Raw genomic sequence first — 14,039 nt, forward strand, 5'->3', positions numbered from 1 at the left:
CTGAAAGTTGAGATGTGATTTTTTTAAACACACAAACCATTCACCTAACCAATGTATTTCTGATAATCACATCTATTTGTGAAAAAAGCTTTTTCACATCGATTTTCTCTCTCTTATCGGCATACACTGTTTCAAGTGTCCTCCGGTCTTTGGAAAACGCCCGGTTGTGTGCCAGTTCCTGGCTTGTTTTTGACCGTACCAACCGTGTGGATCAGGTTTTGTTTACCTCCAGCACTTTCTCTTTCTTTCCTCTCCTCCCAGGTGCGGTGTTGCTGATCAGAAACTGAATCAACGTCATCGCAAATAAAGGAGTGGGCCTGTGAACCTGTCCCTGTGACACTCTAGAGAGGCCGTCAGCTCCCTCTGCTTGTGCTGTCTGTGTGTGTGTGCGTGTCCGTTTGTGTGTGTGTGTGTGTGTGTGTGTGTGTCTGCAAGAGAAAGTAAGTCAAAAACAACAACCCACCCACAACCAAGACAAACAAACAAAACAACAACAACAACAACCCACAAACACCAAATCGTCCGCCCTCATGGCTCCCAAGAAGAGGGCCTCCCGCCAGAAGAAGGGGCCCGGCGACGGAGACGTCTCCCCGGCCCCGGCGGTCGCCATGGACGCCAGCTCGCTGAAGGTGGAGAGCCGCGGCGACGGCGTGGTGGTGGTGATGGAGTGCGGCGTGAAGAAGATCGAGCAGATGGCGGCGCTGGACATCGTGCAGCTCAACAGCCTCAACCTGCCTCTGCTGCCACCCGCCGTCAAGCCCGGCGAGCGGGGCCTGGGGCTGGGCTGCGAGCTGACCCGGCCCCTGCACGGCAACGCCCTGCTGGAGGAGCTCAGCAAGATGCGCCAGGAGAGGTGAGCATGGACGGGGGTCACCTTTTTTTGGTCGTCACCATGACGATGACGTACGAGACAACACCGCCTATAACGCAACACCATCCAAGACTTCCTCGTCGAGACTTGACCAGTAGACTGTCTGTCTACTGGTCTCTTTCACTCACCCACTCACTAAATCTATCTATCATAACATTTCAATAATATTATGAATATGTTATTTCATATCCTTCTCCATCCTCCCCCTCAGTTGTTCCTACCTATCACCCTATATATATGTTTAAATATACAAAGAACATCCAAACTTTGAACCAAAAATGGGTTTTGGTCCTTTTCATGTCCTTCTCCATGAGAGACGGGGTTCCCCTCATTCCTCTGCTCTGCTCCCCAGGTTCCTGACCGACCTGGAGCTGGCCTGCAAGAGCAAGGCCTTTGACGTCCACAAGCTGGTCATCTCCTCCATCAGCCAGTACTTCAGGGAGATCCTGGCCAAGGACCCGGGCATGAAGCGCCTGGAACTGCCCTCCCTCTCACCTCTAGGTAGGCCTCCGTAACCAGAGGCCTCTGTTACCACAAGGTAGGCCTGTATAACCTGCAGGTAGGCCTCCAAAACCTGCAGGTAGACCTGTTACCACAAGGTAGGCCTGTATAACCTGCAGGTAGGCCTCCAAAACCTGCAGGTAGGCCTCTGTTACCACAAGGTAGGCCTACAAAACCTGCAGGTAGGCCTCTTTAACCTGCAGGTAGGCCTCCGTAACCTGAGGCCTCTGTTACCACAAGGTAGGCCTGTATAACCTGCAGATAGGCCTCTTTAACCTGCAGGTAGGCCTCCATAACCTGCAGGTAGGCCTCCATAACTTGCAGGTAGGCCTCTAAAACCTGCAGGTTGGCCTCTATAACCTGCAGGTTGGCCTCTGTTACCACAAGGTAGGCCTGTATAACCTGCAGGTAGGCCTCCGTAACCTGCAGGTAGGCCTCTATAACCTGCAGCCTCCATTACCACAAGGTAGGCCTCCATATCCTGCAGGTAGGCCTCCATCTCAACTCGGTTAGACTTTTTAAGCTCTAGGTAGGCCTCTATAACCATAAGCCTCTTTCACCTCCAGGTAGGAGTCCATAACCACTAGGTAGGCCTCCATCTCCTCTCAGTACACCTAAGTAGCCTCTAAGGACCTGAAGTTCCAATCCAATGTACTTCTTACCTCCATCTTCCCCCCCCCCCCCCTCTCTCTCTCCAGGTCTGGCCAACGTCATCACCTTCGCCTACCTGGGCCGCGTGCACATGTCCCTGTACACCATCGGCTGCACCGTGTCGGCCGCCACCACCCTACAGATCCCCCAGCTGCTGAAGATGTGCATGGACTTCCTGCTGGCCGAGCTAAACCTGACCACGTGCGTGTACGTGTGGAACATCGCCGCCGCCTACGGCCTGCTGCCCGTGCGCGACGCCGCCCGGCGCTTCGTGCTGGAGAACTTTGTCCCCTTCTCCGAGACGGTGCTGTTCAACCAGCTGACCCTGGAGCAGATCTCCGCCTTCCTGCGGGACGACAGCCTGGTGCTGCCCAGCGAGGTGGTCGCCTTCCAGGTCAGAGTTCAGGGGGAATGCGATCAGAGCGGTGATGTCACTTTTGGAAGTGGGACGAGTCCTGGTGTTCCCAAGGATCATTGACGGACTCTCAAATTGAGTCAACAGGTCCATGCGTTCCTTTAACGGGAGTGTATTTTCCCTTTCATTCCCAATCTGTGCCTTGTATATATTTAGTTGGTTCCTAAAATACAGACCTCAGATCTCATGTCAAAGAGCCTCTCTTCTCCTAACCCCACTTTAGCAAGATGGCCGACATAGGACCAGGGCCGAAACCCGGGCTATTTCTACCCAGGCCTATAAACAGACCCACCCCCACCCCCACCCCCACCCACCGACCCACACGTACCACTGGCAGCACCCCCACCCACCATAGCAGCTGCTTCACCCGGCACCTGCAGCATAACCATCAGGACAAATCAGATTAGTAGAACTCACTGTACACTAGACGGCTCAAGTATTAATACACAGCCACTGTTTTAGACTTAGCTTAGTTTATCCTACGGGTCCTGATTGGTGGGTGTCGTTAGATTCTTGTCGTTAGATCTTTCCCCTTCTGGACCTTTTCCTACCATTTGGCGAGTGTGTGTGTGTGTGTGTGTGTGTATCAGTGTGTGTTTCTGTGTGTTCATGTGCCTGCCGGTTTGTGTGTGAGTGTGTGTGTGTGTGTTTTCCATGCTGATCCGACACAGATCAGAAACAACAACAAAAAAAAAAAAACACAAAAGTACCACACATTAACCCCGCCCCCTGGCCCTCCTCTCCCCTCCCCACAGCTGGCCATGAAGTGGCTGGACTTCGACGAGACGCGCCACGTGCACGGCGCCGAGCTGCTGGCCCACGTGCGCTTCGAGACCATCCCGGCCAGCGAGCTGGTCAGCCAGATCCAGCCGGTGGCTCGCATGATGCTGGACCCTCACTGCCACCGCCTGCTGGTGGACGCCATGAACTACCACCTGCTGCCCTACCAGCAGAACACGCTGCAGTCCCGCCGCACGCAGGTCCGCGGCGCACAGCAGACCCTGCTCACCATCGGGGGCCGCCCCTCCATCACCGAGCGCGCCCTGAGCCGCGAGGTGAGACCCCTGACCCTCTCCTTCCTCCGGTAGACCCCGACCCCGGTCTGTTAACGCAGTACAGAGCCCCAGTTGGTACAGTCCACTGGGTAGGCTGTTAGGCCCCTACTTTTATACCTGCTGGTCCAGTCCAATGGGTAGGCTGGTAGGGGCCCTACTTTTTTACCCGTTGGTACAGTCCACCATTTATGCTGTTAGGGCCCCTACTTTTATACCCGTTGGTATAGTCCACTGGATTCACTGGTAGGGCCCCTTCTTTTATACCTGTTGGTACAGTCCACAGGGTACACTGGTAGGGCCCCTCCTTTTATACCGTTGGTACAGTCCAATGGATTCACTGGTAGGGCCCCTCCTTTTATACCTGTTGGTCCAGTCCAATAGGTAGGCTGTTAGGGCCCCTACTTTTATACCTGTTGGTACAGTCCACAGGGAAGGCTGGTAGATGGATCGGTCCGTCTGGGTGGACACTGTAGCAGAAGCTCTTATAAAGGAGAAAGTGCATCATTCTCATGGCTGCTTCCAGGCGGACTGTGGACATTGGGGTTCAAACCAAGAACCTTTTTGTCGCTGGGAGTCAAACCCGAATCGACCCCTGGACTATCCTATAGCATTGACCTTTGACCCCGCCTATGACCCTCTCCAGGTGCTGTGGAGAGACCCGCGTGAGGGCGCGGCCACCTGGCGCCACCTGTCCCAGCTTCCCGCCAAGAGCTTCAACCAGTGCGTGGCGGTGATGGACGGCTTCCTGTACGTGGCCGGAGGGGAGGACCAGAACGATGCCCGCAACCAGGCCAAGCACGCCGTCAGCACCCTCAGCAGGTGACCGCATCCCCCGCCTAGAATGAGACACTTCCCATGATGCATCACTGGCTTTGTCCTGAATGCTGTGATGAAGGGCTGTACAAATATCAACATTTGACTCTATCACTCGACTTGAACCCTTATCTAAACCACAGCAACGTGAATCCAATAACTAACCTAGCCATTTTAAACTCTGAGTTTTATAATTAGTTAAAATTTTCACCAATGAGTTTTCATAACACTTCAGTTTATATCCGTCTGTCTGACATCGTCTCTTATCCTCCTCTCTGTGCTCTCCTCCACTCAGATACGACCCCCGCTTCAACACCTGGCTCCACCTGGCCAGCATGCGCCAGCGCCGCACGCACTTCTCCCTGGCCGCCACCGGGGGGCGCCTGTTCGCCATCGGCGGCCGCAACGTGGAGGGCCTGCTGGCCACCACCGAGAGCTACCTGCCCTCCGCCAACGCCTGGCAGATGCGCGCCCCGATGGAGGCACCCCGCTGCTGCCACGCCAGTGCCACCCTGCCCTCGGGAGACATCCTGGTGTCGGGCGGCTACATCAACTGCGCCTACTCGCGCTCGGTGGCGTGCTACAGCGTGGAGAGCGACAGCTGGGGCGAGCGGCCCTCCCTGGAGACCCCCCGCGGCTGGCACGTCTCGGCCACGCTGGGCGGCAACGTGTACGTGGCGGGCGGGAGTCAACTGGGTGCGGGCGGCGAGCGTGTGGACGTGCTGTCGGTGGAGGTGTTCTCGGCGGAGGGTGGGGCGTGGAGCCGGGCGGCGCCGCTGCCGCTGGGCGTGAGCACGGCGGGGCTGTCGCCGCTGGGCGACAAGCTGTACCTGCTGGGCGGCTGGAACGAGGCGGAGAAGCGCTACAAGGCGGCCGTGCAGCGCTACGACCCGGCCACCGACAGCTGGTCCGTGGCCGAGGACCTGCCCGAGCCCACCGTGGGCGTGTCCTGCTGCACGCTCACGCTGCCGCCGCGCCAGGCCGCGAGGAGACCCCAGCACCGCAACACGCCGCAGGCCGCGCACGAGGAGCCGGCGAGGGTCCGGAGCCGGGAGAGCAGCGCCAACCCTCCCCTGATCATCAGCACATAGGCAGAGAGAGAGAGACGTAGAGAGACAGCGAGATAGAGAGAGAGAGAGGGGGGAATGGGATGGAGGGGTCGAGGCTGAGATGGTTTGTCAGAGGGAAGGGCGGAATACATACAGGGTGAGAAGAAGTGATAGAAGAGCAGTTGGCTGAGTAAAGGGAGATGAGGGCTGTGTAGTGATTGGGGGTCTCACACCTTGGCATCAAGGCCGGATCTGGTCCACCGTCCCCATAGGTTAAGAACAAACAAACAAATGTAGGCCCTTTCCGTTCCACTTTGGTTTGACGATAGGTTGAATCAGGTTAAAGAGAATAATTATTTTTTATTTTTTTTACAACCATGTATTCGATAACTATTTAAATCTAGGCACAATGAATCAAAAACAGGCATGATAAGCGACCAAGATCACTTTTTTTGTTTAAGTTTAAGTACAGGAATGGTAAATAAATAATACGTTCACATTTTGATTAAGGAAACGTAAATAAACAAAGAGCCGTTTGGGAACCGAAAGGACCGACACTGACAAACTACAAACTGGCCATTGGCCCCCATTTAACTTGAGGTGGAGACCCCTGGTGGCAGAGAGCGGCACGGCGGCTAGCTTAGGGGATAGCGGCTAGAGCAGTATGAGGGAGAAACATAGAAAAGAGCCATTTAGTTGTTCAAATGTGAACCCATTAGCAGTGATGTGTAAAAAGTATATTTAAAGTGTATTGTGTGTAACGAATGTGTTTATGGCAAGTTCTGTCATTCAATACCAGGTAGCCTTTAGCAATACATATGTATTCTCACCAGGGACAAGTGGCAATAAATCATCAAATTATCAAAATGTCAAATTATCCATATGTCAATTATTTATACTATTTATGTTTTTAGAAATACAAAATAAAAATTAGACTAGATCAAAGTAAATAACTGAAACGTATGTATGGAATATTAACTGTTTTTTAAATGTAATAAAGTACGATAGGGTCTGTGAATAGAGTAGGCAGATTTGATCTTGTATTATTAATCCATTTCATTGACTTTCATGACTTTCATTAACAACGTATCTGACAGCAACCACTCAATTATGCTCACTTACTTAAAATAAGATGTGATGTGTACAAAAGTGTAAAAAAAAACAAGAAAAAAAAGAAAAAGAAAAAAATAAGCATTGGATAAACTTAAATAGCTCATCCCTAATCTATGTTCGAGATTCTGAGATAACTACCATTTCAAGATTATTATCTGAGACCAACCAAATGAGGAACCAGTGAATCTCCTGTTACTAACTGCCAAGTGGAGCCACAGAACATGTGTTAGAGAGGGTGCAGCAAATGCCACCAAAGACCTGACTTTTCCTACTCAAATGAGGCCATCCAGCTCATTTTATTAGCAGAGTATTGGATTACCATCTGTGTCTAGGAGATGAGTAGGAGGAGCTGTCAGTGACACATCAATGCTGCATCATTGATTGTGATGCGCTTCTGCATCAGGGTTCCCAGAATAAAGCCAATCTGATCCAAACAAGTCTGACTCATCATTAAAACGTCAATGGGTGGTTGCTGGGAATCATACGGCATCTGTCAAGGTATGAACTACAAAATTGATTGTATGAATATATTTGGGGAGCCATCTTTCAATACTGTGTGCATATACTTAGCATGGGTGACCTTAGTGGAACTCCACACCCTGACTGATGAATCTATCCTCTACCTACCAGAAGACTCGATTGTCGTTGGTATGGTTGTGCTTCAAATCTACATTCATACAGCATGACTATTCTTCTAGAGGGGCATCTCAAATAGTGTGGCCAAAACTAACTCAAGTGGCCGTCAATGGCCTTATTTCTTATGACCTCCAAGTTCACTTACAAGAGTAAGATAACCCGGCAACGAGCCTGATTTGAATGCAAGAAGCCACGCCATACTTTGCATATCATCTGGACTGAGAAACATTCTTTCCCTTTTATGCAAATACTGCAGCACGGACTCGTCAACGTGAATGAACAATCGACAATGAGTACAGGCCGACGATGCAGATTGTGCACTCCTTAGATCAAGTGATAAACTCCCATAGGTAGAGGGTGCAGGCGAGGCCCCCACAGTCAGATGAGTCAACGCAGCTGGTCGGGCCAGGCATTTACTCAGATTAGTCGTTACTGGCTCTAGATTAGCACAAGGGACTATTTGGAACACATTAGAAATCTTAAGTATTTAAAAGTGCATTCCCCTCACATTTACAAATCTATGGAATTGGATAAAGGAAAGCAAATGCTAGGCCAGCAAACTCAGGACACCGGAAGATTTTGGAATAAAACTCTTGGTAAGACAAGCGAACAATTCAAATATCTCTGCATAACCCCTTAAGGTCAGGTGTATATTTTTCACTTTATGTTGATCACAACCAGCCGTAGAGAAGTGCCTCCATTTGAGTTATTACTTATTTTTAACTGCTCAGCCAAATCATGGATTTTCCATGTGTCAAAATAGGACACTGCTCTCCATATTTTGCTGGTCTTGACCTGGCTCGCTGTTCAATAGCTGCATGCCCCTTAAGTTTCCTGCAATACTCCCCATTACACAGCAGACCTAAACCCAAAGCTTCTTGTGCGTTTCCCCTTCTAACATTGAAGCTGCACTTGGGGTTGGGTTGGCTTGCTACGGGTTTTTAATTAACCACACAATTTGCTTCACAAAAGACAACTAGACACAGCACGGCTTTTTACCAATTTTATTAGTTTGGTACAAACAAAGAGAAGCAATTCTACTTTCCAGGGAGGATGATGCCATCGTACTGAAGGGAGAGAGGAGAAAAAGGGTTCAGATTAGCACCAAGTTGGTACGATGCCTTTTGAGAAAGACCGAATTCACGTCCTACAGCGATGACCTGATAATGTTTGGCAGTCAATTTTAATTTCTATTAAGGTTCTGTCACGGTCAAATACAACTATATTTTTGGTTGGCCTGGTTACATAATCTATGAATACAACCCGCAATGGCGCAGTAGATAACAGACTGATATAACAGGTTTAAGGTTACATCGTCCCATCGACAGTGAGTGTTTAGACATTTCCTCAGCGTTAGTCTTTAAGACCATACACGGTACAGAAGAATTAAGAAATGTGCAACGCGATTCAATAAAAAGCCCCATTTAAATTCAAATATAATAATATGGAAGAACTACACTTGATTTGGTCTCCCAACTCCTTAAAAGTCACATCCTAAATGGGCCAACCAAGTCTACTGGTTTCAGTGCGTCCCATACAGAGTATACTGGTTTCAGTGCGTCCCATACAGAGTATACTGGTTTCAGTGCGTCCCATACAGAGTATACTGGTTTCAGTGCGTCCCATACAGAGTATACTGGTTTCAGCCATTAGAGTCACCGCCAAATGGATACTCACTTTCTGCTGGAACCAGCGCATGGACTCTGGCTTACGGATGCGGTGCTTGTAACCGATGCGGCCGCGTTTCCTTTTCTTGTCGGCGATGCTGAAGCCGGGTCTGCCCAGAACCTTGGGACGCAAACAAACAGGATTTAGACTGGACCTAAAAAAATACATTTTGTATTGCTGGCCCATAGAACAGCTGTTAAAGAACTGCGTTGTCAGCCAACTCAAGTTACTATAATCACTAATTTTTTTAACTTTATTGTATATGTACCTTTTTGTTTTGCCTACCGTTGCACTATACATATTATTTTGCACTATTAAATTTTTTACCAAATTCTATAATTTTCTACTTATTGCACCGTGGGTTAGAGAAACTAACTTTGATCCCGTACATATTTTGGAATTGACAATAATGCTGACATTGACTTTTTCTGGCAGTGGACCAATACCAACAGCCATAGGTTCTATGAAGTGCACGCAACCACAAAGTATTTCACTACATCATCTAAGTCAGAAACCCTGGATGTACCAAATGAGAAACTAGAGAATAGACTGCATTAACAGGACCACGTTGCTCTGGTGAAGCCCCAAGCTACTCACCACGTAGAAGTCCAGTCCGTAGATGCCGATGCTGGGGTCGTACTTGATGCCCAGATCGATGTGCTCCTGGATGCCGAAGCCGAAGTTCCCGGTGTCTGAGAAGTTATTTTTCCTCAGCTCGTACTCACGCACCTGGGGACAAGGCGGGGGGGGAACGTTAGCTGACAGCTTAGGGACCAGTCTGCTGGGATGCTACAAGACACCCGACCCTCACACAAGATTGTATCTAGACTTGTTGCAAAAATGAAATGGATTATTCTGTTGCTATAGATTACAAAATTAATTATGTTGAAAGTAAAATTTGGCAGACATTTGCAAATGTGTAATTTAAGGATACTCTGATCAATGAGTGATATTCAGTCTTAATAGTCATCAGTGGCCTCCATTAATGCCCATCCGAAGGACAATAACATGACAAGATAAACCCTCTACGCGTTGCTTTAATGTCAACACCCTTCAGCTGAATCAATAATCATGTTGACGGCCAAGAAATAAACAGTCGTCAAGTAATGATACTTTCTCATCTCTTAAGTGTAATCTTAAATACAGTGACCAGACGTCTGACGTTAATTCAACCTCAAAAGAGTTATTCCATGTTCAAGCAGTCTACAGCGACACATGAGTGTGTGGTTCCTTCCAACAGGTAGAAGTGCGCAAGCAGGCAAATATCGAAGGTTCCATGTTTTTCTAGCAGTCTGAACATCATTAAGCGTTAGTCTGTATAATAATGGTGATCTTTTCCAAGCTTACAGATGACCACTCCCCTGAGTACTAGTCAAAATTCCAAATGTTAACTTTTCTGTTGGCAAGAGAATGGGGCTATGGCCCTTTTTGGTTATGATAAGTTGAAATTATTCGTAAATCAATAAACTGATGAAAACTGACAATTGTTACATTACCAATTGAATATTGTATTTGTGCGCCGATGTGTTGTGCGAGTGATGACTTGTTACAAGTCGGTCACATGTTACAATCTGTTTACACATAGGTTATTGATTAGAAGCATAATGATGCAGATATGGCATACGAGAAGGTGGAGTGCCAGAGGTGAGAAGCGAAGGAAAGTGGTAACGTGGAGAAACCGTGATAAGAGGAAGGATAGTGGAACAAGAATCTCTTCAAATAGACACTAGATACTGCTTCCAGTGGTTGGTTGGCCAACGATCAACTTAAGTGAAAGCTTGTTGTGTTTCACAGGAAATTAAACAAACTGCTTGGTCAAAATCAAAACCATCATCACTAGCCACAACAGTGTGACTGGCTCTAGCCATTTAGTACCAAAGCATGATCAGGGTTCCCATCAACCCCTACCAAAGGCAGATATATTGACCAGAGATTCATTAGCCAATTGCTTGGCCATTAGATGTAACCACTGGCAGGTAAAAATACAACCCATCCATCTGCTTTGCTGCTCACCTTGAGTCCTTTCTCCAGGATCTCCTCTGCCTTAGCCCCACGGACGGTGCAGTGGACAGCAATCTTTTCATTCCTACGGATGCCGAAGGATCGCACTGTGTAGCGGGCTGCAGGACAGAAGGAAGCAGAAGGTTTGACATTATAGAAGGGGACCTCCATGTCCACGGATACACTCACAGAAGAGGAAGTGTCTAAAACACAGGTAGGGGCTATTACGTTTGTGGAACGAACTGGGATTTAGCATGTTCGATAGCTAACCTTGCAGCTCATGATAGCTGCCAATATTGCTGCAAACGTTAATGCACATAACGTTACTGAAGGATGAAGAAACTGAAGAAATCAACAACTTCATCTACAGGTAATTAATAAGCAAGTTTGACAAGATGTTGTCAATGCCAACATGGCTCTTTACGCTGTTTTGATTTACATTGACAGCTAGGCATTTTGGGGTATATTTGAAGCCCAATAGTCAATACTAAACTCCACTAGTTTAGTATAGACTAAACTAGTGGTGATTTCACTCATTGACCAGGGCTCATTGTCCATGCCACCTGCACTGGGTTGCACTAGCTATGTGTGAGTCCTTTAATGACATACACAAAAGTAAATTGAAGTAGCATACAGTGTCACTATACTAGAAGTAATATGTTTAATAAATATTGTTGTGGTTGATATTGACAACTGGAGTCACTTGCCGCTTAAACTATTCGATTTTCAGAAGGATATAATTGATGCTTCCTCCGACACACAACAGCATTCTCACACTATGGCTATTGGCTTGGAGGTTGTGAGAATGAGTTTGATTAGTGTGTAAAATGTTCTGAAAAAACAACAAAATTGAAATTGAGAGTGCTGGACTTATTTTACATTTAACACTAGTTATCAAAAGTCCTGAAGTACTGAAAAAGGTACCAGAACCAAATGTCATTCTATCAGACATCTTGCTCCAAGGAAGATTACAGGTAGGCCAAAAACCCAGTCCCATTCCACTGGGGGTACACACAGCCTAGCAACTAGCAAAAGTGCCACCCAGGAGCCCACTACATTACACAGAATAGACATGCATACACATACACTGTACCTACCCTTGGAGAAGACGGGGGTCTGTCCTGTAAGCTGCTCCAGCACCTTAGCAGCACGGGTCAGTCTGTCTCCACTCTCCCCCACGCAGATGTTCAGGCAGAGCTTCCTGATACGGAGCTCCTTCATGGGGTTCTCCTTCTTCTCACCCTGGTCCTGAAAAGAACAGAAGACTTTCAGTTAGAAACAAGTAAACCACTTTTGATGGCTAGGCTTTAACGAGCGTCGGCTGGCAACGTCCATCGGCTGTCCCATTACCTATGGATCCCATAGGTTTCACAAACCTTTTGACATCCAGGATACTCTGATACATCTGTCAGTACCCCGACAACATTGCATATCGCTAACAGTTTAACACCCAAAATCACAACTTGGCTTAGTTTAGAAAGCTGTAGCGAACTACTGTGTGCCGCGGATCCAGTGCATGTCGGACATGCCCGTGCATATCTCCGATGCTAAAGCTAATGTTAGCCAACTTTAGCATACGCCGTATTTACGTTTAATAACACTTATGTGAATCACCCCAAAAAACACATAATTAGCTGTGACGCTCAACTTTTTGTAACGACACGTGTTTTTGAAACAGAACTCTTGAGCCACCGGGAGGTACGTAATGTGAGCCAGATTCAATTGGCGAAATCTGAGGTCTGTAAATTTATGATACGCATAAAATACAACATTGGTTTCATACTAGAGGTTAGCCTGCACAATAACGTGCTAAAATGAGTGATTATGCTGATCAAATAACGCCGATGAACGTGGATTTATGTGGCAAGTTCGGAAATCTCGCCGTCATACGTTTTCGCCGAGTACTCACCGCCATGTTTGATCACTAGAAGAGAGCGTCTATTTCCGGCGCCGAGAATTTATAACAGTGTGTTCGCTTCAAATATCCCCGGCGAAAACCCATGGAGAAAGACTAAGATTCCCTATACACGTCCAGAATAAGAAAACAACCCAAACATAACCTCAAATTAAAGCAGTTGGATCGTGAATGTAGAAGTCTGTTTCACCATAAACCAGTCCTTGGTATGATATAATATTGTAAAGACGGATAGACTGCAAACACAACTGAAACTCAGAATAACAACAACTGTTATTCTGAGTTTGCCCAAATTGTAAAATCAATGCCAGTGTTGATATTGTCTTTATATTGGCAAGAGCGTTTCCTTAAACCATGTATCAGCTTCAAGGTGCTTTTATGCAATGTCATTGCTGATACATTGTTGGTATTCTTGTAGGCTAATAATAATGTGTTGTTCCCAGCTGTGCAGCACACAATAATTGCCATAGTGTATTTTGTATCTGTTTGTTCTTTTCAAACGTTAATACTATTTCTACTACAACTAGTAGGACTACTACTTCGGAAATATATTCATTACCAAGGCAGGAGGCAACCATATGTTTTATAAAAACATTGTTTATGTCCTGTCATTTAGATTCTAAGGTTTAGTAGCTCAGGAGTTTTGTTTACTGTATTAAAAAAAAATAGATAATTAATTATATATGGACATTGAGAGAACAGATTATGCAACACTTGGACCGCACACATATCTTATATATTAGATTCATATCACGGTTTTTCAAGCTACATAATGTCCCCAAATAATATTTAATTTATTGACCTGCTTCTGAGCGTTTTTTTGGGGTTGTTTTTTTTACTGAGCCCAACTTGCAAAGTCCATGGTCAACTATTATATATACAGTGTATATATATATATATATATAATTTTTTTGTTTTGTTTTGTTTTATAAAACGGGTGGCTTAAATCAAGCGATCTGATTGGTTCCCAACTGTTGTATATTGCGCGGAGTTTACGGAGTTCCGTATCACTCCGCGCCTAACTTGAACTGTTGTTTATTTTTTTGTTGTTTATTATATATAAAAGCAATAGCATAGTTCACTGAAGCCTAAAAATATGTTGATTGATGGAGAGGGTGGAAATGTTGTAAAGCAATAGGCACACGGTGAGTGAACTGCTCGATAGTAGGCTAAATTGCAGCGAACCAAGCTACCGTCTCTAGCCTTCTCTCTGAAGGACGCTACAGTGTGTTGCATATTAACCGCCGTACACTTTGCAGGCAGGAGGAAGGACTACTTTTTTGTATTTGTTAAAAAAAATGCTTTTCCGACTTTCTCGCTTTTTCAAAATTGAGGGTGTATGACTTTCATT

At 46.9% G+C, this 14,039-nt stretch overlaps 2 protein-coding genes across 2 annotated transcripts in view; one reads left to right on the forward strand and one right to left on the reverse strand.

Moving 5' to 3' along the window:
- The window catches only part of klhl43 (kelch-like family member 43), an 11,217-nt gene extending 4,844 nt beyond the window's left edge, over positions 1-6,373 (forward strand). The window contains exons 2-7 of the mRNA XM_084485035.1: positions 262-853; positions 1,224-1,372; positions 2,071-2,417; positions 3,194-3,493; positions 4,137-4,312; positions 4,602-6,373. Of these exons, the coding sequence (XP_084341161.1) occupies positions 531-853; positions 1,224-1,372; positions 2,071-2,417; positions 3,194-3,493; positions 4,137-4,312; positions 4,602-5,397 (2,091 nt within the window). The 5' untranslated portion in view covers positions 262-530 and the 3' untranslated portion in view covers positions 5,398-6,373. The remainder of the gene's footprint in view (positions 1-261; positions 854-1,223; positions 1,373-2,070; positions 2,418-3,193; positions 3,494-4,136; positions 4,313-4,601) is intronic.
- A 1,720-nt stretch (positions 6,374-8,093) lies between these two features.
- On the reverse strand, positions 8,094-12,737 carry rpl11 (ribosomal protein L11). Its single transcript, XM_084485036.1, has 6 exons — positions 12,683-12,737; positions 11,871-12,021; positions 10,786-10,892; positions 9,370-9,501; positions 8,782-8,892; positions 8,094-8,171 (listed from the first exon to the last, which is right to left on the reverse strand). Exons 1-6 carry the CDS (start codon positions 12,686-12,688, stop codon positions 8,142-8,144), a joined length of 537 nt encoding a protein of 178 aa, XP_084341162.1. The 5' UTR covers positions 12,689-12,737; the 3' UTR covers positions 8,094-8,141.
- Between the last annotated feature and the right edge of the window lie 1,302 nt (positions 12,738-14,039).

The sequence above is a fragment of the Micromesistius poutassou genome (genome assembly GCF_964030765.1).
Source record: "Micromesistius poutassou genome assembly, chromosome: 20".
In the NCBI taxonomy this organism is placed as follows: domain Eukaryota; kingdom Metazoa; phylum Chordata; class Actinopteri; order Gadiformes; family Gadidae; genus Micromesistius; species Micromesistius poutassou.

What these genes read in the sequence shown, in the direction of transcription:
- rpl11 (XM_084485036.1), bottom strand. An exon ending in TCCTGGAGAAAGGACTCAAG is followed by an intron (nt 9,502 to 10,785) that starts GTGAGCAGCAAA and finishes CCTTGTCCCCAG; the next exon opens with GTGCGTGAGTACGAGCTGAG. An exon ending in ACGGACTGGACTTCTACGTG is followed by an intron (nt 8,893 to 9,369) that starts GTGAGTAGCTTG and finishes TTGCGTCCCAAG; the next exon opens with GTTCTGGGCAGACCCGGCTT.